Source organism: Bombyx mori, chromosome 11 (genome assembly GCF_030269925.1).
Source record: "Bombyx mori chromosome 11, ASM3026992v2".
NCBI classification, from domain to species: domain Eukaryota; kingdom Metazoa; phylum Arthropoda; class Insecta; order Lepidoptera; family Bombycidae; genus Bombyx; species Bombyx mori.
The window spans coordinates 1,652,223-1,676,677 of NC_085117.1; the positions used below are offsets into that span (position 1 = coordinate 1,652,223).

The 24,455-nt window shown below is 39.0% G+C and overlaps 2 protein-coding genes across 2 annotated transcripts in view; both read left to right on the forward strand.

The window, feature by feature from the left end:
* The first annotated feature begins 7,074 nt into the window (after positions 1–7,074).
* Positions 7,075–8,986, forward strand: LOC110385608 (uncharacterized). The gene is made up of 2 exons (XM_038014007.2): positions 7,075–7,247; positions 8,683–8,986. Exons 1-2 carry the CDS (start codon positions 7,097–7,099, stop codon positions 8,907–8,909), a joined length of 378 nt encoding a protein of 125 aa, XP_037869935.2. The 5' UTR covers positions 7,075–7,096; the 3' UTR covers positions 8,910–8,986.
* Positions 8,987–13,444: 4,458 nt separating this feature from the next.
* Positions 13,445–24,455, forward strand: part of LOC101735722 (segmentation protein cap'n'collar) — a 143,317-nt gene continuing 132,306 nt past the window's right edge. The window contains exon 1 of the mRNA XM_038014016.2: positions 13,445–13,924. The gene's annotated coding sequence lies outside the window, so the exon portion shown is untranslated. The remainder of the gene's footprint in view (positions 13,925–24,455) is intronic.

The window sequence follows — 24,455 nt, forward strand, 5'->3', positions numbered from 1 at the left end:
AGGTATTTAATTTGTACTGTTTTTTTTAAGTGATAACTTCTTATGGGAGGGTAAGACGCTTCGTTACGTAACGCGTTACGGCGCCAGTCTGTCTGGCGTCTCTTTCTCTCCCGCGCACGGCAGCGGTACTGTGAACGTATGTGACCCCTAACTATTTATGTATCTTGAAAATGTTAGTTATTTTGTTTTTCGTTGTGAATAAATAAATTGATTTCTCTTGGGATTAATTTAGGTAGAAGAAGTTTAATAATATATTTGACGGAGTAGAAACGATTCTCGACGAAATGTCTTTAAAAAGTGTGACGTCAGTACTGCTGACGTCACGGTTATTATGTTCTCGACGAATGACTCATGTTTGGGCTTCCAAAACAAAACTTCACGAGAACTGCGTATATTGCACGAGAAGCATACCAACGTTACAGAGAGATCCGAACTGTACTACGGCTCGGACACGAATGAATAAGCGCTTTTTTTTTTTTTTTTTTTTCCTACCTAAGCTGATAGCCCTAGCGGCTATGTCAGCGTAACCCTAACTTTAGTAGGTGAGCTCACGGGGCTCAAACCTGACGATGTTGCTAACACGAACCCTAGCAAGAGCCGTGCTTCGCAGAATCTACCACCGGATCGGAAACGCGACCCACTGAGAAGATCCGGCGAGAAACTCAGTGGGCTGTGTCTGAGAGTTAATTTACTCGTCGAGCCCTTCGTCGCAAGCGACGGGTTCGACGAGAACGGTGACCGGTGCTTGAAGTACCTAAATGCACCGTTAGTGGATCAGGAGGATCCGAGATGACGTGTTTTGGGCGACGTCGACTGCTTTCCATTCTGTCCGCAGGATCGGGAATGTAGTTACCGGCGGCCACGATGAGAGGGTTCTCGTGTCGTGCCGCTTTATCGAAGTGGAATAAGCGCTAGATAGCACGGCCGTATTTATAGGGCTTGGCACACGTCAGCGTGTTTACAAGTTTTTAAAGTATTGAAATTACAATAAAAGGGACTGTTTAACATTAATTTCTCATCTTAACAAACACAGAGTAATTAGTTGATGACCAGATGATCCGATTATCACATTGAATCATTATTATTTTTACAATAGGTAGGTAAATAGTCATATTTGCGCCGACATATTATTATAATGTTTAATCAATAACGTGATTTTTAATAATATTCTGAAGGTAATACCAAAAAAGCACACTTTATTATTTGATGAATTTAGATCGGTATTTTACACACCTTTAGTTACCGTTTACCTGCCAAAGCCACGGTAACCCAAACTTCATAATAGTCCATCGTTCATACCTGTGTTGGGAGCATGCGCTGACAAACTTTCAGCTTTTATAAAATAACGAAGGTCTGGGGTTCACGGGCTCTTGCTCTAGTTATTTGTCATGATATTTCATCCAAATTTCAAGCTACGAATAAATGAGTCTCATGTCAAATTACAAAACTGTCGCTTGAATAAATAGGCTTACACCCTTTGAGATATATCTATTTTAATTTTTTCTTGGTTATATCTATTTTTAACCGACTTCAAAAAAGGTGGAGGTTCTCAATTCGACTGTGTGTAATTTTTTTTATGTTAGTTTCCTCATAACCTTTGACTGGGTGAATCGATTTTGATGATTCTTTTTTATTAGAAAGCTGACGCTTCCCGTGTGGTCCCATTTTAGTCCGGTTCTGATAATGGTATCCATAAGAAAACCATATAAGTCTTAAATTTGCATTAAGTACGTGCGCGACAAATAGATGAATAACTCGATAAGTCAATATTATCACGCCAACCAATTTCGATGATTATTGTTTTTAGTGTATATTAATTTGTTTTGGAATATATAGGTATATATTTTTTTCTATTTCGAGTCGGTTTTTGTTAAAGCATTTATCTATTTATCATTATGTAATTTTGTTACAGGTGCATTCAGATGTTTCTGTGGAATGCAGCGAACTAAATCAAGATTGATTTTAGGATGAGAATCAATTTTGGATTCGTGTTTTGTGGGTTTTTGTTTTCTGTATATATTTTTCTCTTGACTATTTTTTATTTATTGCCAGAACCCATAGACATCTACAACGTAGACGCCACCGCCCTCCTTTTAGCAGCCCGCCGAATTTTGATTGTTTTGATTTAAGGTTTGTTTCGGTGTAATTAAAAGCTATTGTTTGAGATACCAGTTATCGTGTGTATTCTGAATTAGCAATCTTACAGTTTTATAGGATAGTGGGGTCAGGGAACAACATACTTATCCAATAGCAATCGCACTGATGGTAGGACCTCTTGTGAGTCCGCGGGGGTAGGTAACACCACCCTGCCTATTTCTGCCGTGAAGCAGTAACGCGTTTCGGTTTGAGGGGTGGGGCAGCCGTTGTAACTATACTGAGATCTTAGAACTTATATCTCAAGGTGGGTGGCGCATTTACGTTGTAGATGTCTAATGGGCTCCAGTAACCACTTAACACCAGGTAGGCTGTGAGCTCGTCCACCCATCTAAGCAATAAAAAACACGTTTCTAGCATCGCACACAGCTCGATTATAATTGGTCGCGAAAATGTATACAATAATACCAATATGATAATTAACAAAATACAGATACAATAATTTTGTGGCGGTAGCCATCACAAAACACAAGATATTTGACAGATGCCTGAATCTCGCTTACGACATTTTCAAGTTAAGCTCGCATATATACAAGTTCCGAACTACAACATTCGGACCGTCGGTCTACCGAGCACTATCATCCGCTCGGTGGAACATCTTCCCTTTGTCGTATATATATATATATATATATATTTTTATTGCCTTTGTAGGCAGACGAGCATACGGCCCACCTGATGGTGAGTGGTTACCGTCGCCCATGGACTTCAGCAATGCCAGGGGCAGAGCCAAGCCGCTGCCTACCGCTTAATACTCTCCACAAGCCTCGTTTGAAGAAGGACATGTCATAGCGCTCGGGAAACACCGTGGAGGGGAGCTCATTCCATAGCCGGATGGTACGTGGCAAAAAAGATCTCTGGAAACGCACTGTGGATGACCGCAACGGCTCCAGGTAGTATGGATGAACTCTACTCCGGTGGCGGGCGGTGCGATGGTAAAAACGAGATGCTGGTATCAGCTGGTATATCCCCAAAATTTCATTTCCATTCTCAGCATTGCAAATGCGTGAACAAATGTCGTTGAATAAATCGACTATTGTTTCAGTGTTAAATTTTAACTTAGCCTACGCTCCGACGAAACCTGGAGTTAGTTTGAATGTGACCGAAGATCACAAATTAATGTCCTCGATGAGTAGTTCGAAAGTCGAGGCGGATCATAAGGGCTCATCCACGGCGAAGTCGAGACCGCCTAGGACGGAGTCAGACACCCATCCGCATTTCTCGAATTGGACAACGCCGGGTACCGATCGTACGTACGTGTGATGTTAAAATAATAGTGTATTTTTCCACCTGCCTATACGTAAGCGTTATTCCAGCTAGGTAGGTATGTGAGCTCACGGGCTCGACTTGAGAGAATTTGCTAACATTAGTCCAAGCAATGGTTTTATCTTGCCTATTTCCGATCCGGTGGTAGATTCTGCGAAGCACTGCTCTTGCTAGGGCCAATGTTAGAGACACTTCCGGTTTGAGCCCCGTGAGCTCACCTACACGCTAGGGTGAAGCTGAAATAGCCTCTCAAGGCTTTCTTCAGCATAGGTACGGAAAACAACCTATCTCAACATGGGTGGCGGCATTTACGTTGTAGATGTCTATGGGCTCCGGTAACCATTTAACACCAGGTGTGCTGTGAGTTCGTCCACCCACATAAGCAATAGATAAAGAAAATAAAAAGCAAGGGCAGTGCTTCGCTGAATCTACCACCGGATCGGAATCGCGACCCATTGAGAAGATTCAGCGGCTTTTCCAGTTTCTTCACGAATTAGCTCTGTAATGATCCGCCCCCACTGTAACTACGGGACTTCCAAGTCCCTCTCCAAACACGTGCTGATTGACGTTGTATATTTTCTGGTCTTATAGGTCCGGACGTATCGCCTGCTACTGACTCTACTAATTCCAAAACTGGACCAGAAGATCTTGAAAAGGAGCTGTCCCCGGATGCCATTGCCAATCTCCTGAACAAGACTAAAGGTTCGTTTGCACAATGATGTCTAAAGAGCCCGGTAGGACGTAAAACTTTGTATCCCTTTTTACGAAAATTGCGCGGACGGAGGAGTATGAATTTTCCCACACTTATAGAGAATATAGAGAAGGAGTGTAGAATGTTAATATTTTAATTGTTAATACATTAAATCAATAAAAAAAAACAAAATGTGTGCAATTCACACGTGGTAGAAGTGAAACCTTCCAAAATTAAAATACAATTATCCTAAACGTCTTAAGTATAATATGTTAAATTTTGTCATTAGTAAATAATTGTAAGGTAGCGCCCTCTGTGAATTGATATTTTAATTTCACGTATAATCCTAAATTAAAATTCACTAAAAGAGGTTTTATACACACGTTAGTATTAAAAAATCTCACAGATGGCGCTGTATTAAATAGTATGTATATTTCTGTCTCATTCTTTGCTGGCTTCATCCTACACATTTTGGTATTTGTGTCGCTTACCTGTCGTTTTTTCCGTTGCACCCGGTTTGAAATCACAACGATTCTAAAGAAGTTTTCACTTCAAAAAACATTACTCACACTACCATGTATTTGGCAAACACACGCATACATTATACTCTTTTGTTTATTGCTTAAAGTCTGTGGTCAAATTGAGAATAGATTAATATTGATTGTCTTTATTATTATTTATCTACAGAGTAGTTCTTGGCGAAATCTGTGATCATAGAAGTATAGTGTTTGACAATAGAACCTTAATAATGTACGAACTGATAATTTAAATTAATTATAGTCGAATTTCGACTATCGGGCGACTATTATTTTATACGCTACTACTTGAATTAATTTCAGTTTCACACAACTATTCCGCGGCGGACATCTACAAGAACAATAAGATACAGTCGAGCTTTATCACGTGGGAGTGGACCTTCGACATCAGGAACTTTGGTGACTTCAACTCCTTCATGAGGGTCTGTTTTTATCTGGCCACCACATACAAAAATGCGTGAGTATCCAAAGGTTTTAGTAAATTAATGAGTTCCTCCCTGGATGCCCAAAAACATTTTCGGGGATCGTAATTCCGATGCGATGGTAGATTCAGCCTTTTTTTCCTACCTTTTTTTTGTTTATTGCTTAGATGGTTGGACGAGCTCACAGCCCACCTGGTGTTAAGTGGTTACTGGAGCCCATAAACATCTACAACGTAACTGGAAAATTTAAACGCGCAATGGCCGATGAAGATATTTCTTAGATCGGTGAACGAGCTCACGGCCCACCTGATGTTAAGTAGTTCCCGGAGCCCCTAAACGTATTTAACGTAAATCTTGAGATATGAGTTGTAAGGTCTCAGTATAGTTGCAACGGCTGCCCCGCCCTTACAACCGAAACGCATTACTGCTTCACGGCAGAAATAGGCGGGGCGGTGGTATCTACCCGCGCGGACTCACAAGACGTCCTACCTCCATTCATTACGCAAATTATAATTTCGAGGGTCTGATTTTTATTACACGTTACGTTAATCCTTCACCGTGGAAGTCAATCGTGACCATATTAAGTACGTATTTCATTAGAAAAATTGGTACCCGCCTGCGGGATTCGAACACCGGTGCATCGCTTCAACACGAATGTACCGGACGTCTTATCCTTTAGGCCACGACGACTTAGCGTACCTCTCTCTGAGCGTAAGATGTTAAGTGTTTTAAAATAATTCACAATAATTCCAATTTTCACTATTCCAGGGTTCAAGATATCCGTAAATACTTCTACATCAGATATTTGTACGTTAACAACAAAGAATATGAAATCGGTTATTTAACTCACGAGATAATTTACAAATACCAAATCGTTTTGGAGCTATTTCAAATAATACAAAAGAAGTATGTAACTATGTCTTGTTTTTAAACGATTGCATAGCTTTTATCGCGGGCTTTGAGCGCGGCGACTGAATCAAGAAATTCCGTAACGAAAATAACCTGACACCCCCACTACGCCTACTATGTAGCTCGCGTTTAACACATTCACACGTTGCGCTGGTGTAGTGTTTGTGAATAAGCGCGCGGCGTGACGTCGCACTGCATGAGCATCATGAAAAGTCTGCCCATCTCTCTCTCACGGGGTCTAGCTTATGAGTGTGAAGGGGACAGTTCATGTTTTGCTTTTGTTAATGTTTATAAATATTGCGTGGTCTTATTTTTATTGTTGTTTTAATATTAATTTTTTATTGTCTAATTGTAATTGCATAAGTTGATAAAAAATGCTTTGCAATAGCTTTACCACGGCAGTCCCCGAGTGCCACACGTGTTTTGTTTTTGTTTTTCTTATTAAACATTTTGAGTGAGTGGTGCTGTAGTTAGCGGTCCTGATCGGTGCGCCTAGGGTCGCGGGTTCGATTCTCGCATCGGGCAAACGTTCTTGCGCTAAACTGGTTTGTTTGCTCTTTGTCTGGGTGTTTATTATCTATATATGTATATATTTAAACATATATAATTATGTTTGTCAGTCTCTGGTACCCATAACACAGGGAATCCTAAATTGGGGACGGATGACTGTTTGTGATATGTTCCCAGTTATTATTTTTATTAGTGTAAGTAAACAAACAGTGCGTTTCCAGAGATCTTTTTTGCCACGTACCATCCAGCTTTGGAACGAGCTCCCCTCCACGGTGTTTCCCGAGCGCTATGACATGTCCTTCTTAAAAAAAGGCTTGTAGAGTTGTTAAGCGGTAGGCAGCGGCTTGGCTCTGCCCCTGGCATTGCTGAAGTCCATGGGCGACAGTAAGCACTCACCGTAAGGTAGGCCGTATGATCGTGTGCCTACAAGGGCAATAAAAATTAAAACTAAAGCAACCAAGCGAAATACTTACAAATTACGTCACATAAATATTCAGAACGTATAACATCTATTTCCTAACAGGGTTGTCCAGACGAGATAATTTAATAGTTATATTTTTATGAGACGCTCCGTTTTAAGGTATGAACGGCACCCTGAGAGGGACTTCGCGATGCCATCATATATGTTGTATATGTATACGAACATTTTACACCAAAGCACCGATATTATACATCTTTGCAACATGCTACACGAGATAGAGAAGAAATATGAACATAACACCGATCTAGGAGTGTTTTATAATTCTAAGGAGAAAAGCGAAGGTGAGTCTGTTGAAAGAGTGAGACTGTATCTATAGTAGTGTAGTATAGGACTCTCGGCTGGATGTAGATAGGATCTGTGTTTGTTTGTGTACGAGAAGAGCTCGGGATCAGTACAGAGCTGCAGAGGACTGTGTCTATAGTAGTGTAGTATAGGACTCTCGGCTGGATGTAGATAGGATCTGTGTTTGTTTGTGTACGAGAAGAGCTCGGGATCAGTACAGAGCAGCAGAGGACTGTGTATATAGTAGTGTAGTATAGGACTCTCGGCTGGATGTAGATAGGATCTGTGTTTGTTTGTGTACGAGAAGAGCTCGGGATCAGTACAGAGCAGCAGAGGACTGTGTATATAGTAGTGTAGTATAGGACTCTCGGCTGGATGTAGATAGGATCTGTGTTTGTTTGTGTACGAGAAGAGCTCGGGATCAGTACAGAGCAGCAGAGGACTGTGTATATAGTAGTGTAGTATAGGACTCTCGGCTGGATGTAGATAGGATCTGTGTCTGTTTGTGTACGAGAAGAGCTCGGGATCAGTACAGAGCAGCAGAGGACTGTGTATATAGTAGTGTAGTATAGGACTCTCGGCTGGATGTAGATAGGATCTGTGTTTGTTTGTGTACGAGAAGAGCTCGGGATCAGTACAGAGCTGCAGAGGACTGTGTCTATAGTAGTGTAGTATAGGACTCTCGGCTGGATGTAGATAGGATCTGTGTCTGTTTGTGCACGAGAAGAGCTCGGGATCAGTACAGAGCTGCAGAGGACTGTGTCTATAGTAGTGTAGTATAGGACTCTCGGCTGGATGTAGGTCGGATCTGTGTCTGTTTGTGCACGAGAAGAGCTCGGGATCAGTACAGAGCTGCAGAGGACTGTGTCTATAGTAGTGTAGTATAGGACTCTCGGCTGGATGTAGATAGGATCTGTGTCTGTTTGTGCACGAGAAGAGCTCGGGATCAGTACAGAGCTGCAGAGGACTGTGTCTATAGTAGTGTAGTATAGGACTCTCGGCTGGATGTAGATAGGATCTGTGTCTGTTTGTGCACGAGAAGAGCTCGGGATCAGTACAGAGCTGCAGAGGACTGTGTCTATAGTAGTGTAGTATAGGACTCTCGGCTGGATGTAGATAGGATCTGTGTCTGTTTGTGCACGAGAAGAGCTCGGGATCAGTACAGAGCTGCAGAGGACTGTGTCTATAGTAGTGTAGTATAGGACTCTCGGCTGGATGTAGGTCGGATCTATGTCTGTTTGTGCACGAGAAGAGCTCGGGATCAGTACAGAGCTGCAGAGGACTGTGTCTACAGTAGTGTAGTATAGGACTCTCGGCTGGATGTAGGTCGGATCTGTGTCTGTTTGTGTACGAGAAGAGCTCAGGATCAGTACAGAGCTGCAGTGTAGCATAGAACTAAATGTGTATCTGTTAATATATTTTTTATCTGTACAGCGGACGCGAAGAAAGCTAATCGAACGATCAACGATATAAAAGCAGATATAGAAGCTTACAAGAAGAGAAGAATTAAAATGCTCAAACGATTGGAGAGGGAAAGGAAGAAGAGAATGAAAATGTTACACAAAGGACGGTTCCAATATCTCACGTCAGTTCGTACGACAAAAACGTTCATTAAAAAATATTGGGACCTCGATTACGGCTGGTCCATAGAAGATTGGTGAATGCATAAATTGACTATCAATAAATATATGTCTATAAGTAACAATTTTTTTTTTATTGCTTATATGGGTGGACTAGCTCACAGCCCACCTGGTGTAAAGTGGTTACTGGAGCCCATAGACATCCACAACGTAAATGCGCCACCCACCTTGAGATATAAGTTCTAAGGTCTCAAGTATGGTTACAACGGCTGCCCCACCCTTCAAACCGAAACGCATTATTACTGCTTCACGGCAGAAATAGGCAGAGTGGTGGTACTTACCCGCGCGGACTCACAAGAGGTCCTACCACCAGTAATTACGCAAATTATAATTTTGCGGGTTTCATTTTTATTACACGATGTTATTCCTTCACCGTGGAAATCAATCGTGAACATTTGTTGAGTACGTATTTCATTAGAAAAATTGGTACCCGCCTGCGGGATTCGAACACCGGTGCATCGCTCAACACGAATGCACCGGACGTCTTATCCGTTAGGCCACGACGACTTGCATAATTAATAATTGTAATTATTAATTAATTAAAACGACAATAATAATTTAATATTAATACAATAATAAAATCGATGTTGATTGAAGTTTTTTGCTATCAAACCGTGTACCGACACAACTATTGGAACTATGATTGCTGAATCAACATGCAACATGGCGGTAGTCTCGTGGGCCAGGTCTAAATATTTTATTGATTTGTCCTTTTCTGCCTTCACGAGGTTCTTGTCATGAGGAACGGTGACACCAACTAGCATGTGATCTAATTTTTTTTTATTGCTTAGATGGACGAGCTCACAGCCCACCGGTGTTAAGTGGTTACTGGAGCCCGTGGACATTTACAACGTAAATGCGCCACCCATTCTGAGATGTAAGTTCTAAGGTCTCAGTACAGTTACAACGGCTGCTCCGCCCTTCAAACCGATACGCATTACTGTTTCACGGCAGAAATAGGCAGAGAGTGGTACCTACCTGCGCGGACTCACAAACGGTCCTACCACCAGTAATTACGCAAATTATAATTTTGCGGGTTTATCACAGGAAATCAGGCTTATTGGCTACAATATACCTATCTATCAATCAATCAACATAACTAGTCAGGGTTGGTATTGGTAATAATTATTGTTAATATTATATCTTTCCTTTTTTTTTTTTTTATTGCTTAGATGGATGGACGAGCTCACAGCCCACCTGATGTTAAGTGGTTACTGGAACCCATAGACACCTACAATGTAAATGCGCCACCCACCTCGAGATATAAGTTCTAAGGTCTCAGTATAGTTACAACGGCTACCCCACCCTTCGAACCGAAACGCATTACTACTTCACGGCAGAAACAGGCAGGGTGGTGGTACCCACCCGCGCGGACTCACAAGAGGTCCTACCCCCAGTAATTACGCAAATTATAATTTTGAGGGTTTCATTTTTATTACACGATGTTATTCCTTCACCGTGGAAATCAATCGTGAACATTAAAATTTGTTGAGTACGTATTTCATTACAAAAATTGGTACCCGCCTGATATTCGACTACCGGTGCATCGCTCAACACCGGACGTCTTATCCGTTCGGCCACTACGAGTTTAAAAATATAAAAAAAAAAAATTATAAAAAAAGTGTGTGTGTCCGCTCCGACGCACGACTGGAGTTTACTGGATATAAAAAATTAAACGAAACAATACGAGAAATAGTTCTATATTACGACAACACGATACACTACAGATTATTAACAAATTAACGAGACACAAAACAAACGACTAACAAATATATGAAAATACAATAATGAGAGAAACGCGCGATCAGTACGAGGCTTTGTGGCGGACTGCCGGCGCAGCAGCCCGGCGCGCATTTCGTGTGACATGCGCAATCAGGCGCATAACGCATTTCGTGTGACATGCTAGTACGATTTTGGTCCCCATAATTTTCATACCCCGGGCCTATATATGTAAATCGATTCTAAAGGAGTAAACTCCAAAAATATAAAATATAAAAATTTCGGCGTTCATTTTTCGCGGCGAAAACAACTAAACTCATTTAATCAATGCACTATTCGCCGCGACTACCGCTCGACTCCGTGGCTTGCGCCGTCCTTATTCATGCATTTGTTTTGCTCGCCCGCCACATCGTAAGTCGCCCGCGCGATTCGCTCGGTACATTTCGCCGGTCGCTTCGCCGGTCGCCGGTGCGCGTGGCTTGTTAGGTACATTTCTATGCTCTTATTTTAGTTGCTAGACGCTTCGCCGTTCGCACCGCGCGAATATTCGTATCGGCGAATGTCCCGTGGCCAGGCTGTTACGTTGTAGATGTCTATGGGCTCCAGTAACCACTTAACACTAGGTGGGCTGTGAGCTCGTCCACACATCTAAGCATTAAAAAAAAAAAAAAAAACTTCCTTAGAAATAATACACATAATATTTAAGAATCGTCTTCATACTTTGTAAAATTATAAATACTAGAGGTCCCGCAGTAGTCGAAATTCGACTATAATTAATTGGAATTGTAAGTTTGTACACTACACATTATGATTGTATTTTATACTTCTATAATCACAAATTTTGCCAAGATTACACTATAAAAAATATTAACAAAGACAAACAATATTTAATCTATTCTCAATTTGACAACAGACGTCAAGAACAAAAGTTTGACAATAAATAGTATGCATGCGTGTGTGCGTCAAATACACGGTATGTAGTGTGTGTAATGTGTTCTTTATTGATTTAATGTATCTTTTATGCATTATTTTAAAAAATTATTAGCATTGTGCACTTCTTCTCTATATTCTCTATAAGTGTGAAAAATTTCATACTCCTCCGTCCGCGCAATTTTCGTAAAAAGGGATACAAAGTTTTTGCTTCACGTATTAATATATAGATGAGATGAGATGATATGGGATCAAATTAAATGAAATGAGATGAGATGATATGGGATAAAATATAATCTCAGTAAAATAGTGGTCATTTACTGAGACTTTTTCAGTGGACTTTTTGGAGGATCCCGAGAAGTTACGTCCAGCGGCTTTTGTTTCATTTTCCCACATTTGTGCACTTTCACAGATATTAAACAGTTAATAGACCACCGTTATTACACATTTAAACCTGAAGAAACACTAAATAGATAAAATAAAATCAAACAACATCACTCCTCGCGTTCCCGCCAAAAAGTCTTATTTGTTTTAATATTATATCTTTTATTAATAAAGAAAATTACGTTTAAATAGTGTACCGTAATTTAGCGTTGGGTTCGTGGCAAATAAAATAAAACTTACTCATTAGATTGTATAATAATTGAAGTGAAACTTCCTTATCGGCGTTGGAAAAAAATTTACCGTCACATTTTTCGGTTACGCGTCACTTTTTTCCGTTACGCGCCATCTGTTTTGTATTCATGTCTATGATAATAAAATCCTTTTGTTTAAACTTTATCTAATTTAACTTTTTTGTATTCATGTCTATGATAATAAAATCCTTTTGTTTAAACTTTATCTAATTTAACTTTATTTAACCAATTTCTAGAAAGTTGCATGTAGATCATTTTTCGAAAAATAAGGCCATAAAGAAGTTTCACTTCTTACGTGTGTACACTAGTACACGCACACATTTTTTTTATTGTTCTCATATCACAACATCCGTATGATCGTAACTAAAAATTAATTGACACCTTTTGTGTGTGTATACATTGCTCGCTCAATCGTCCTTAGAAATAATACGCATAAAATTTAAGAATCTTCTTTATACTTGGTAAAATTATAAACATGAGTGTGTTTGTTTGTTTGTCCTTCTTTCAAACGACTAAACGAAGTAACCAACTAACTAACAATATTTGGTTTAAGCGACATTTTTGCAACTTCACAGGAGAGCCATTTAAAGTTAAAAATTTGGAAAAAATATCAAAACCGAAAAAAAAAAAACTTCTTCAGCTATTCAAATGAGGTAAACATAATTGAAGTTCAATTAAAAACATCGAGCTGTTGGTGCTGATACCGAATAAAACGGACCTTTAATTACAAAGATAAATGTCACGTGTTAAGCGAAATGTCACTTAAACATAACCTTTCACCCCCCGATTTGATTTTTAAGTGACGTGGTACGATGCCTTTTAAGCCGAAAATAAAACATCTCAATTAAACGGAAAAACGTTAGAGAAAAATGTATTATCTTTAAAAAAATTACGTCACATCTCTCCCTGATCACGCAGGCCAAACTGCCGGTAGAAATTAGTTATAAAATAATATAACAGTTACCTCACGAGCCTCAGCCTCATCTGAGCAATAAAAAAAAAAAAGCCTTTGCTGTTTACGGAAACAGTAACGTCTCTAAAATCTTCCATTCGATTTTTATTTATCGCATATCTTTTTATCGCATATCTTTTGTTATCATGTACAATAGTTTCGAAGGTTAAGACTTAAATATAACACCGCGAAAACGATCTCGACAACGAGCGACATCTGTTGTCGAGTTGCCGGAACTGAATTTGATTAGAAAAATTCGTCGGCCTAATTGCAAAAAAGGCATAAGTCAAACGCAAACATTTCAAAGAAATCGCTCAGAAGCTTTCGACTCCCACGCGCTCGAGGCAGTCCTTAATGCTCACGCTTTAAGATCCAAATTCTATATGTTTTATTCGCCGGTTATATCTAAAATCGGGTGCGCGTTCCTGAACATTACGTCACTGTTGACTTAAAAAATAAGCTGTCGTTATAGATAAGGACAGAAAAAAAAAACTTGTTTCGATTTGAGTCTGCTCGGAGATAAGTTATCACACATTATCGCTGGCATTACGACTTTTATTATTAAATATTTGTAGGTGCCGTAACGCCATTGTCAAATCAAAGTCTTACTTAATACGCAGTCTGGTGGCGACCGCGGGACGCGCGTAAAATACGTCATCCGCTTTATCTCTTTCCAATCACGCGTTCGTTGGCGGGTTTTTCTCAGCTATTTACTTTACTAGTGTCGAAGTGTTAAAAACTTGTTTCTTTTTGTGCTGTGCTGTGTATGTTTTTACGGATTACTTCCTCGATCCAAACCGGTAAGTTATTAGATATTTAGTTTTAATTCACATTTTTCCTTATGCCGTTTTCGCGATGCACAGACGAACCCGCGAATTAAAGTCTAGTTTTAAACTAAAGTTTTATATTAATAATCAAAGATTTACGTTTCTTTAAATTAGATATGGTTTATATTATCGTGTTTAAGACAAAAAGGCCTCTTGAGTGTTGTAACGAACTTTGACAATATTATCCGTCTGATTCCGTCTATTCGCAGAAATAGTGTTGCGCGTGTTCTATGAGGATCGATTTAGATAATCGATTTTCGTTTTGATTCGGCCAATACGAGTATTGCGAATAACCTGTAAGTCTTAGATAATTCTAGTTTTGTATTCAATGCCTAAGATAACTCTTTCGATTAAATTTAAAGATAAGGACATATTTTGGTGTAACTTTGCGGTGTGCGACGGAATAATTGTAATTTTCATTATTGAGATGGATTGATTGGTACAGTGTCCTTTGAGGCATGAGGTCTAAATCTCAGTTCTATAGTATAAAGGCTGTTCCGGTCTTCAAACTAGAATACATTACTGCTTCGCGATGGAAATGGCAGGATAATGGTAGCTACTGGTGCGGACTCACGCAAACGCTACCCGCAAATGTATTTGGGTTTATTATTTTATCGATTTTTCAATCAGAACTCTTAAATATTAGTTCAAGATGAACTTACCTTACTTACCCGTAAAAGATACCGCTGAAATGAAACTATGGATTTTTTTTAATGTTTCTGTAAAGCACGCAATGGATCACAATCTACTGACCAAGGTCGACGACCTCGCTGCTGCCACATGCGTCCGCGTTACATTGCGTGTTTTATATTTTTATGCATTATGATTATATATATCTATGATTATGATTGATGATCAGCAAATCATAGATATTAGGATTATATTATATATCTATGATTTGCTTGATCTTTAATCGGTGTTAGTTTATTAAGTATTTCTATAAATGCTGTATACTCTTGTAATAAAATTAGCACAAATGCTAATAACCAATTATTACACTTTGAAGAATAATTGTTCAGAGTATATTATTTGTTGGAAAACCTAAGTAGAGATGCAAAGTATTAGTTTTTTTTTATTGCCCTTGTAGGCAGACGAGTATACGACCCACCTGATGGTGAGTGGTTACCGTTGTATATTATCTATGGTTACCGTCGCCCATGGACTTCAGCAATGTCAGGGGCAGAGCAAAGCCACTGCTACCTTTTAGTACTCCACGTATTTATATCTCTGCTACGTATTTAGTAAGCAAACATTAAATTCAAGTCATTTATGGTAATCTATATTCGAAACATGAGACTGTGTGATAAGAGCCTATAGATATCGATCCTTCCTTGGTACCTTATTATCGGTACCGTGTCGAATAAGATCGCAGATCAGATTCAACATAAGCTGTAATCCTCCTTATAACACGGTAGATTGGTATCGCGTTATAGTAAACGCGTTGTAGGATTATTCTTGTATAACGCGTTATGTACAAATATATACATATAAATAAAATTGAAGTGTCTGTTTGTAATATTGTAATAACCGCTTTTTACTACATACATATGAATATACCTAGTGTTATCGAGCAACACTTCCGGCCTCACATAATAAATTATTTACGAACTTAGGAAATATATAGAACTTATTATTCTTATAATATAATTAGTAATTTCATAATCAAGTAAATAGTTCATTCATATTTCTTTATACTTATAATATTTTATTGGCGCCTTCCGCTTGACAGCTTCCGGCGCAATAAGTCTTAATGTTATTTGTTACATAATTCGATATTATTAAATAATAATTGTACGTAAATAATCAGCAGAATAATTAAGATGAACAATGTTTAATATTACCTACTCAGTTTGTATTAAAATAGGTCAAGATGATTGTATAAATACCGACGGTTAGCATATCTCTATGGCATTCGTATTCTACCCACCGTAACGTGTACTAAAGAGAATATATTATTTCGTGTGGATGTAAATTGTCTCAATTGTCGCCGCCACCCTGAGGATCCGTTTATACTTCAGAAGCGGGATTATGCCAGGCCCATACATTGACGAATTTGAGACCACTGAGAAACACAGGCGATACAAAATGCGACGTGTCACCCAAACCGATGCGGAGGTTATTCCAACGTTCCGGCCGGATGAAAAATCTAGCAACGTCAAGGGATGGCTGCACAAGATCGACCAGTTGGATCACGTATATGGATGGGACAACAAAGACTGCCAGTTCATCATGCAGATATGTCTTCGTGGGTCGGCTAGGAATTGTGCGATACACCACCGCAACTATACTACACATCCGCGAATGGCTACCACATGGAGAAGAGAAGGTGCTGTTGCTCCAGTTGCAAGAGGGACCGACTTCCAACCAAAGAAATGTTACGCCTGCCGAAGAGAAGGTCATGAAACAAAGAACTGCAAAGAGCCGCGCTGCGAGGTGTGCCATCGCCTGGGACACACGTCGGTCAGCTGATGGTATGCGGCCAGCTCTTCACACCCAAAAGTGAGTAATATCTTATTTACAACATACAGCGTATGCATAGATTTGCAAAAAAAAAATAATGTTAATTAATGGCTCTAGTCTCATTGCATACATAGACATGGGCAGCAAATTAAATATTCTGTGTGGCATATGCTGATAAGTTAAAAAATTAAAGATTGTCTTCCGTGGTTACAATGAGAGGTTTTGGAGGCTCATACTCGTCGACCTCTTTAGGAACATCCCCGTGAATGTTCATATAGACAACATTATTGTGGCTTTGTGGAAATAACGAATTACGACATCGCTGATATAGATTTAATAATCGGAGAATCAATGATTAATATCAATATCACAAAATTCTGTTAAATTCGTGGGTAGTAGTGAAACTTTTAATAGTACTCTTAGTGAAATAAAATTACAGACAGACTTGTCCGATGTATTTAGGACACAGCTGTATAATATCACAGTAAAGTGCTGCTTTGGTACAAGTTTACCTCAATATTAACACTAATGAAACATTTCTTATGAATTCTGTATATTTTGAGCTGGGCTGTATGTCCTATGTACTTTTGGGTGGACTTGTAAGGTCGAAAGATTGCTTTTTAAAAATAATTAATATCTGAGACAAAATCATTGAATGGAAACATAATTGATTAATAAGCACGCGTGGAAATTATTACTAATAAAAATGAGTCTACAAAGTAGTATGAACGTTATGATACTTGACCAATCTGACTCAGAATTGCAAGTAACTGATAAAACAAAATCAAACTATTTCAGGATAGAGGCTGCATCAGTTAACAATAAAAGCTGTGTGATGTACGAAAAATAAAAGCTGTTATATACGAAAAATAAAAGCTGTGTGATATACAACAAATAAAAGCTGTACAAATAATATCTGTGTGATGTACAAAAAAATAAAAGCTGTGTTATATACAACAAATAAAAGCTGTGTGATGTACAAAAAAATAAAAGCTGTGTTATATACAACAAATAAAAGCTGTGTGATATACAACAAATAAAAGCTGTGTTATATACAACAAATAAAAGCTGTGTGATATACAACAAATAAAAGCTGTGTGATATACAACAAATAAAAGCTGTGTGATATACAACAAATAAAAGCTGTGTGATATACAACAAATAAAAGCTGTGTGATATACAACAAATAAAAGCTGTGTGATATACAACAAATAAAAGCTGTGTGATATACAACAAATAAAAGCTGTGTGATATACAACAAATAAAAGCTGTGTGATATACAACAAATAAAAGCTATGTGATATACAACAAATAAAAGCTGTGTGATATACAACAAATAAAAGCTGTGTGATATACAACAAATAAAAGCTGTGTGATATACAACAAATAAAAGCTGTGTGATATACAACAAATAAAAGCTGTGTGATATACAACAAATAAAAGCTGTGTGATATACAACAAATAAAAGCTGTGTGATATACAACAAATAAAAGCTGTGTGATATACAACAAATAAAAGCTGTGTGATATACAACAAATAAAAGCTGTGTGATATACAACAAATAAAAGCTGTGTGATATACAACAAATAAAAGCTGTGTGATATACAACAAATAAAGGTGTATGATGTACAACAAATAAAAGGTGTATGATGTACAACAAATAAAAGGTGTATGATGTACAACAAATAAAAGGTGTATGATGTACAACAAATAAAAGGTGTATGATGTACAACAAATAAAAGGTGTGTGTGATCTATGTTAAATAAAAGGTGTGTCGTATGAATTAGATAATACAAGATATAATTACTGCTTAAACATGTCAATTTCAGGTGCCATACACCAGCGACAAACCAGGCGCCAATAGCAGCGCTGATCGCCGTGGGACACGGCATATACAGGATGGCCGAATGTTATCGAGCAACACTTCCGGCCTCACATAATAAATTATTTACGAACTTAGGAAATATATAGAACTTATTATTCTTATAATATAATTAGTAATTTCATAATCAAGTAAATAGTTCATTCATATTTCTTTATACTTATAATATTTTATTGGCGCCTTCCGCTTGACAGCTTCCGGCGCAATAAGTCTTAATGTTATTTGTTACATAATTCGATATTATTAAATAATAATTGTACGTAAATAATCAGCAGAATAATTAAGATGAACAATGTTTAATATTACCTACTCAGTTTGTATTAAAATAGGTCAAGATGATTGTATAAATACCGACGGTTAGCATATCTCTATGGCATTCGTATTCTACCCACCGTAACGTGTACTAAAGAGAATATATTATTTCGTGTGGATGTAAATTGTCTCAATTGTCGCCGCCACCCTGAGGATCCGTTTATACTAGTCAGGTCATAAATTCTGTCACATGTTTAATGTAAAATAATTGAAACAAGTTTATTTATTATGTAACCATTCATATACCAAAATGAACTTAACAAAACATAGATTCTTATGACACTAAAGTTTATTCAAAATGACCTCCGTGATTTTGAATACAGGCCTTCAATCTGCGCGGCCAGTCGTCTATCGCAGCACGAACGAGGTCCATGTCAATATCGGCGGCTGCCTTAATCAAGGATGTCTTGAGTGACTCCAAATTGGGATGAGGCTTTGAGCACGCCTTTTCCTCCAAGTGTTGCTATATCTTGTAATCTAACGGATTCAAATCTGGACTGGAGGAGGGCCAGTCTTCGTGCCGGATAAAGTCGATTTCACGCGCCGCCAGCCAGTCTTGTGTGCTCTTCGCTCTATGAGCTGTCGCCGAATCTTGTTGGAATACCCAGTGCCTGTTATTGAACATGGTATGAGAAACAGGTTCCACAAGGTTCGTCAGGACTGTATTTTGATACACAACTGCATTCGTTTTTACACCTTTCTCACAAAAATGTACCTCTGTTAAGCCCCAATAAGAAACTCCCAACCATACCATGAGCGAGGATGGAAAATGACCTCGTTGGACACGTGGAATACGGTTGCTCGCTTCTTCACTACTGTGTGCGTACACCTTATCATTTTGTTTGTTGTAGTTCTCTTCTACGGTAAAAATTTTTTCATCCGAAAAAAGAATTTCCCGAATAAAATTTCCCGCGTACCGCTTCAACAAAGCGCGGCATCTCTTCAGTCTCAGGTCCATTAGACGAGCATTCAAACGATGTTCTGTTTTTCTTCGATATGCCCGAAGCCCTAAGTCTTCATTTAACACCCTTTTCACCGTGGTTCTGCTTAACCCCATCTGAAGGGCCAACAGTTTCTGCTTACGTTTGGGATTTCTTTGAATTCGCGCCTTCACAGCTTTTATCACTGCTGGAGTCCTAACAGACCGAGGGCGACCACTTCTTGACCTGTCATCTACACTAGAGTCTTCATTGTATCGTTTGATGGTACGATAAACGAATCTTTTGGTTATATTCAAATTTTTCAGTATGTTAAAAATTTGAATTGGCGCGTAACCGCAACGATGCAACGCAATAACTGCAACACGGTCTTCTTTAAGCGTCCACTCCATATTTAAAAATGAGTAAAATTCTAAAAGTATACATTTTTATTTTCATGAACAATTAGAAATTCGAATTCAATAAACTTTTTTGTGGCCAGCATTCTAAAAGAAAAGTTTTTACTGTGTGACAATACTTATGACCTGACTAGTTATATACGGTACATACACCAAAATAACATTTTTTACAATTTTTGTCTGTATGTATGTTTGTTCCGGCTAATCTCTGGAACGGCTGGACTGATTTTGACGGGACTTTCATTGACAAGTAGCTGATGATATAAGGAGTAAATTTTTTTAGACTAGCTTCGCCCCGCGGAGTCACCCGCGGTACGACAATAACTCAACTCAACTATCAATAATAAAATTTAATGTTTCCGAAGCGAAGCGAGAGCGGGTCGCTAGTATAATATATATATATATATACACACATAATACAATATAATAAAGTTTTTACAATTCAAAAACTAGGACCAACATTTTTAATAAGATTATTAAATTTTACAACAGCACGATCGGCATAATGTGAACAGGTACGCGAAATTAAGGACTGTACAAACCATTATAAAATTCATAGTAGTACAGAAATATTACTTGTGTAATTTCCGCGCTATAGCAGTGAATATCCGTGTTATACGAGAGCTTGAAGTCGCGTAATATCTAAAAGCGTTATAAGAGTACCGTATTATCGGGGGATAACTGTAATTCCCAGAAACAATTAATTGTCATTCAATCACTTCGTGGCAGAAATCCAGGCTCGGCTAATCCTCTTTTTTAGTTATATACGCAACTGATTGCATATATTTGAAGTTAAACTTCTCTAGGCGCGTTGAGGGTACAATTTAACTCGCGACAGATTCGTTACAGCAACAAAAGATACACTTTAGGAAGAGCGAGAGTGAGAATAGATAGAACGTCTCGCGAACCACTCGACCGCGGAGAGAAGATCGCTTATAAACAGCATTCTCTACAAGAAAATTTTGATTTAAGAATGAAAAATGAAGAAAACCACAATACTACACACAAAGAAAGAAGTTCCACTTCTTTCAAATAGAGAAGTTTCACTTCTTTCAAATAGAGAAGTTTCACTTCTTTCAAATAGAGAAGTTTCACTTCTTTCACGTTCACAAATTTGCACACGCACGTTCAGCTTTTTTTTCGTTTTACTTAGACACGCATTATTTAAAGTGGTAATTGAGGTATATAGAGCCATGCATCACAACGGGAATGCCGTTTGATTTGAAAGATGAATGATGTTTAGTTTTGGAATACAGTAATTACGAAAATTACAACTGTAGCGTGAATTAATAATCAATTGTTACACTATTGATATTTTTTTTTTCGTATTTAATAGTAATTCAAGTTGGGTATTTAATTGGAAAAATTAGGGTACATGTCTGCGGTTTTTTTTACTACATAAACCATTTCAACGTATCCTTAACAAGTAGGTGAGCTCACGGAGCTCAAACCTGACGTCGTTGCTAACACTAACCCTAGCAAGAGCAGTGCTTCGCAAAATCTACCTCCGGATCGGATACGCGATCCACTGAGAAGATCCGGCGAGAAACACAGTGGGCTGTGTCTATGGGTTAATTTACTCGTCGAGCCCTTCGTTGCCATCGACGGGTTCGACGAGAACGATAACCGGATCTCTTCAGGATTCGAACTTGGGCACTGTATGTCGCGTCGCCCGATACTAATGTGCCGACCGTCTTATCCATTAGGCCACGACAATTTCAAATTATCGTATGTTATTTGCGATTATATAGCAGTACCTACCCTAAATTGGCTCAGTGCCTTTTGAAGGTAATTGACATCAAAGCGTTTCCTCGAAGACGCGGAAGACGGCTGCACATTGGCAATCAATAAGCAAACTATCAAATAAATTTATTCTGAATTTAACTAATCAGCACCTAGGCGCGATTTACATAATTTGCTGTTTGTTGCATCCGCAAATATAAACAAATATGCACATCACTAGTTTCCGTATTCTGGTATTAATGCTGATTTAAAGCTTAACCCTTTGACTGCCAGGTAGGTCACCGGTGCTGGATAGCTTTTATTTTGTTTTCGGACCGGGGCTGAACCTCCTGCGATGTCCCCGCGACAAGGCGACGCGTGAGGCATGTGGGACTGGTCTACAACTGAAAAACCGCGGGCCCAAAGATGTATTCAGGACCTTACCCAATAAACTACTCCCCTGCACTCTTCGCCCAACCGTCCGATCCCTTTCGAGGTTAGAACCCGGATGAGTTCAGGGGGCTACCGCGGTCAACACTACAACCAGACGGCGAAGCTCACCGCAAGGACGCCCGGCTGACGGATCGAGGTGAATCGAAGGTTTTGAAACATCGGCAGTGTCAGTACGGCATCCCGTCGGGCTGCCCAGACAGTGTCCCAGAATACCCGGCTGGACCAGAACCAGCCTGCCGAGTCGGGACGTGATACACCGCCAACCGGTTGCTCTTTTATCTGGCAGCGCGCTAGAGGGATGGTAGCGCGCCGCGTGGCCTCAACCCCCTTAGGTCGCCCCTTGACCTTCACCGGGGGTGATAGATTGCCTAACTTTGCCTTCTTTTGTTCGTTAATGTACTTTTTAATCTTTTATGTCTCTTAGAATCAGATTAATTCTCAGTTTCTTCAGATGCGTCTTTCCCCAAAGTCTACTAGATACTCTGGTGCCTTAGTAACAACAGAAATCGTCTTAATTACCTGAGTGGGCCGCGTAGGGCACCGGTGACCTACATGACAATCAAAGGGTTAATTTACATCTGGTATTCTTCGTATACTGGTGGTACCTACTGCTAAATGTCTGCCACGTTCTGATCGAATGTAAGATAGAAGACAATTATACATTATTGATTAATTTTATACCCAAAAAATCAAGTCTTGCCGATATGATATCTAATCAAAAATTACAAAAGATACACACAGTCTGTTTTTGTTGTTTTTTATTTTATTAATTAACACGCCTTCATTGACACTTCCTGTATCTTTGTATGTATGTGAAGGGCTCATCATTCTCCTGCCCTTTTCTCAGTCACCCGGTGTCAGCGCAACATCCATACTCCTCTATCATATACCATTTCTTCGCTCACTCCCTTCTTACACATATCGTCTTTCATGTATGTCAGCCTTTCCCAAAGTGGGCCATAACGCCCCCTTGTGGGAGCTGCAGATCTAAAGGGGGGCGGTAAGAGAGACTCAGAAAAAAATGGCCGCGTTGTGTAGAGGCTTGGGAGGCGATTTGTAATTTCATCTAGGAGAACTCTTAGATACCGACTGACCTCTCGCTATAGTGGTTTTTGAAGTAGGTGAAAAAATGGGGGCGCTAAAAAATAATTTATTCTCAAAGTGGGCAATAGACTAAATAGGTTTGGGAGCCCCTGATGTATGTGAAGGAATCTTTGAAAGTAATTTTCACAGACTTGAAGATGTCCGATTGACTTGACGACTTGCAAGCAGACCGATGATGTCATATTAAGTTTATTAGTTCAATCTTTATCCTGACCATGATAATAAGGATATAGAAATGATGAAGACATATCGAGGGGTGATAGGCTATTTAATTTAAGGGACATTTCGCTTAACATTCGCATTCTTTTGTGAAGTCGTCGTGGCCTAACGGATAAGACGTCCGGTGCATTCGTGTTGAGCGACGCACCGGTGTTCGAATCCCGCAGGCGGGTACCAATTTTTATAATGAAATACGTACTCAACAAATGTTCACGATTGATTTCCACGGTGAAGGAATAACATAGTGTAATAAAAATGAAACCCGCAAAATTATAATTTGCGTAATTACTGGTGGTAGGACCTCTTGTGAGTCCGCACGGGTAGGTACCACCACCCTGCCTATTTCTGCCGTGAAGCAGTAATGCGTTTCGGTTTGAAGGGTGGGGCAGCCGTTGTAACTATAATTGAGAACTTAGAACTTATATCTCAAGATGGGTGGCGCATTTACGTTGTAGATGTCTATGGGCTCCAGTAACCACTTAACACCAGGTGGGCTGTGAGCTCGTCCACTCATCTAAGCAATAAAAAAAAAAAAAAAAAATACGCGACATTTATCTTTGTAGATTTTTACTTGGTATTATAGCAGACAACAGTTCGGTGCTTTTAATTGAACTTCAATTATGTTTAGCCTCATTCAAATAGCTGAAGAAGTGTTTTTTGTAATGATATTTCTTCCAAATTTTAAACTTTAAATGGGTCTCCTGTAAAGTTGTAAAAATGTCTCTTAAACCTAGCCTTTCACCCCTCGTTGTCATTTAGTTTTAAAATGCAATAATCATTGACTCAAACTTGAACAAAACTAATATTAATATTATGTATGTCAGAGCAACGTCACTATTTGGTTAACTAAGATTAGTTAAAGTTAACTGTTTCCTTAATGTTAACTGTAAATGTAACTACACTGAGATTTTAGAACTTATATCAGGAGGTGGGTGGCGCATTTACGTTGTAGATGTCTATGGGCTCCAGTAACCACTTAACACCAGGTGGGCTGTGAGCTCGTCCATCCATCTAAG